Raw genomic sequence first — 1,476 nt, 5'->3', positions numbered from 1 at the left:
CCCCGCTCTCGCCGACCGCGGCTCCACGACCAGCCCGACGGCCGCCCCCACGGGCGCGCCGACCTCGGCTCCCACGACCAGCCCGACGGCCGCCCCCACGGGCGCGCCGACCTCGGCTCCCACGACCAGCCCGACGGCCGCCCCCACGACCAGCCCGACGCCCGCGCCGTCCCCCCCGTCCCCCACCGGCTACGGCTACGGCGATGACGGCTACGGCTACGGCTACGGCGGTTACGGCTACGGCGACGACGGCTACGGCGATGATGGCTACGTCTACGGCGATGACGGCTACGGCTACGGGGGGTCGGTCTCTCCGACGCCCGCGCCGTGGATTCAGCGCGGCGACGACATCGACGGCGAGGCCGCGGACGACTGGTCGGGCTACTCGGTGTCGCTGAGCGCGGACGGCACGACGCTGGCCGTCGGGGCGCCCTACAACGACGGCGCCGGCTCCAACGCGGGCCACGCGCGCGTGTTCGCGTGGGACCCCGTCGACGAGACGTGGAAGCAGCGCGGCGACGACATCGACGGCGAGGCCGCGGGCGACGAGTCGGGCAGGTCGGTATCGCTGAGCGCGGACGGCGCGACGCTGGCCGTCGGGGCGGTCTACAACGACGGCGCCGGCTCCAGCGCGGGCCACGCGCGCGTGTTCGCGTGGGACTCCGACGACGAGACGTGGGTTCAGCGCGGCGACGACATCGACGGCGAGGCCGCGGGCGACCGGTCGGGCTACTCGGTGTCGCTGAGCGCGGACGGCACGACGCTGGCCGTCGGGGCGGTCTACAACGACGGCGCCGGCTCCAGCGCGGGCCACGCGCGCGTGTTCGCGTGGGACTCCAACGACGATACGTGGATTCAGCGCGGCGACGACATCGACGGCGAGGCCGCGGGCGACGAGTCGGGCAGGTCGGTATCGCTGAGCGCGGACGGCGCGACGCTGGCCGTCGGGGCGGTCTACAACGACGGCGCCGGCTCCAGCGCGGGCCACGCGCGCGTGTTCGCGTGGGACTCCAACGACGATACGTGGATTCAGCGCGGCGACGACATCGACGGCGAGGCCGCGTTCGACCAGTCGGGCTACTCGGTGTCGCTGAGTGCGGACGGCACGACGCTGGCCGTCGGGGCGTCCGGGAACGACGGCGCCGGCTCCAACGCGGGCCACGCGCGCGTGTTCGCGTGGGACCCCGTCGACGAGACGTGGAAGCAGCGCGGCGACGACATCGACGGCGAGGCCGCGGACGACCGGGGCTACTCGGTATCGCTGAGCGCGGACGGCGCGACGCTGGCCGTCGGGGCGGTCTACAACGACGGCGCCGGCTCCAGCGCGGGCCACGCGCGCGTGTTCGCGTGGGACTCCAACGACGATACGTGGATTCAGCGCGGCGACGACATCGACGGCGAGGCCGCGTACGACTACTCGGGCTACTCGGTGTCGCTGAGCGCGGACGGCACGGCGCTGGCCGTCGGGGCGTCCGG

General features: G+C 74.7%; 1 protein-coding gene across 1 annotated transcript; it reads left to right on the top strand.

Moving 5' to 3' along the window:
* Positions 1-3: 3 nt before the first annotated feature.
* Positions 4-1,281, top strand: AURANDRAFT_39500 (hypothetical protein; the record flags this gene model as incomplete). The annotated part of the gene is made up of 1 exon (XM_009044518.1): positions 4-1,281. A coding segment is annotated over one exon (1,276 nt), but the record flags the coding sequence as incomplete, so codon positions are not given.
* Between the last annotated feature and the right edge of the window lie 195 nt (positions 1,282-1,476).

The sequence above is a fragment of the Aureococcus anophagefferens genome (genome assembly GCF_000186865.1).
Source record: "Aureococcus anophagefferens unplaced genomic scaffold AURANscaffold_385, whole genome shotgun sequence".
NCBI classification, from domain to species: Eukaryota; class Pelagophyceae; order Pelagomonadales; family Pelagomonadaceae; genus Aureococcus; species Aureococcus anophagefferens.
The sequence above is the reverse complement of the archived record's forward strand: the minus strand, read 5'-3'. Positions and strand labels throughout refer to the sequence as shown.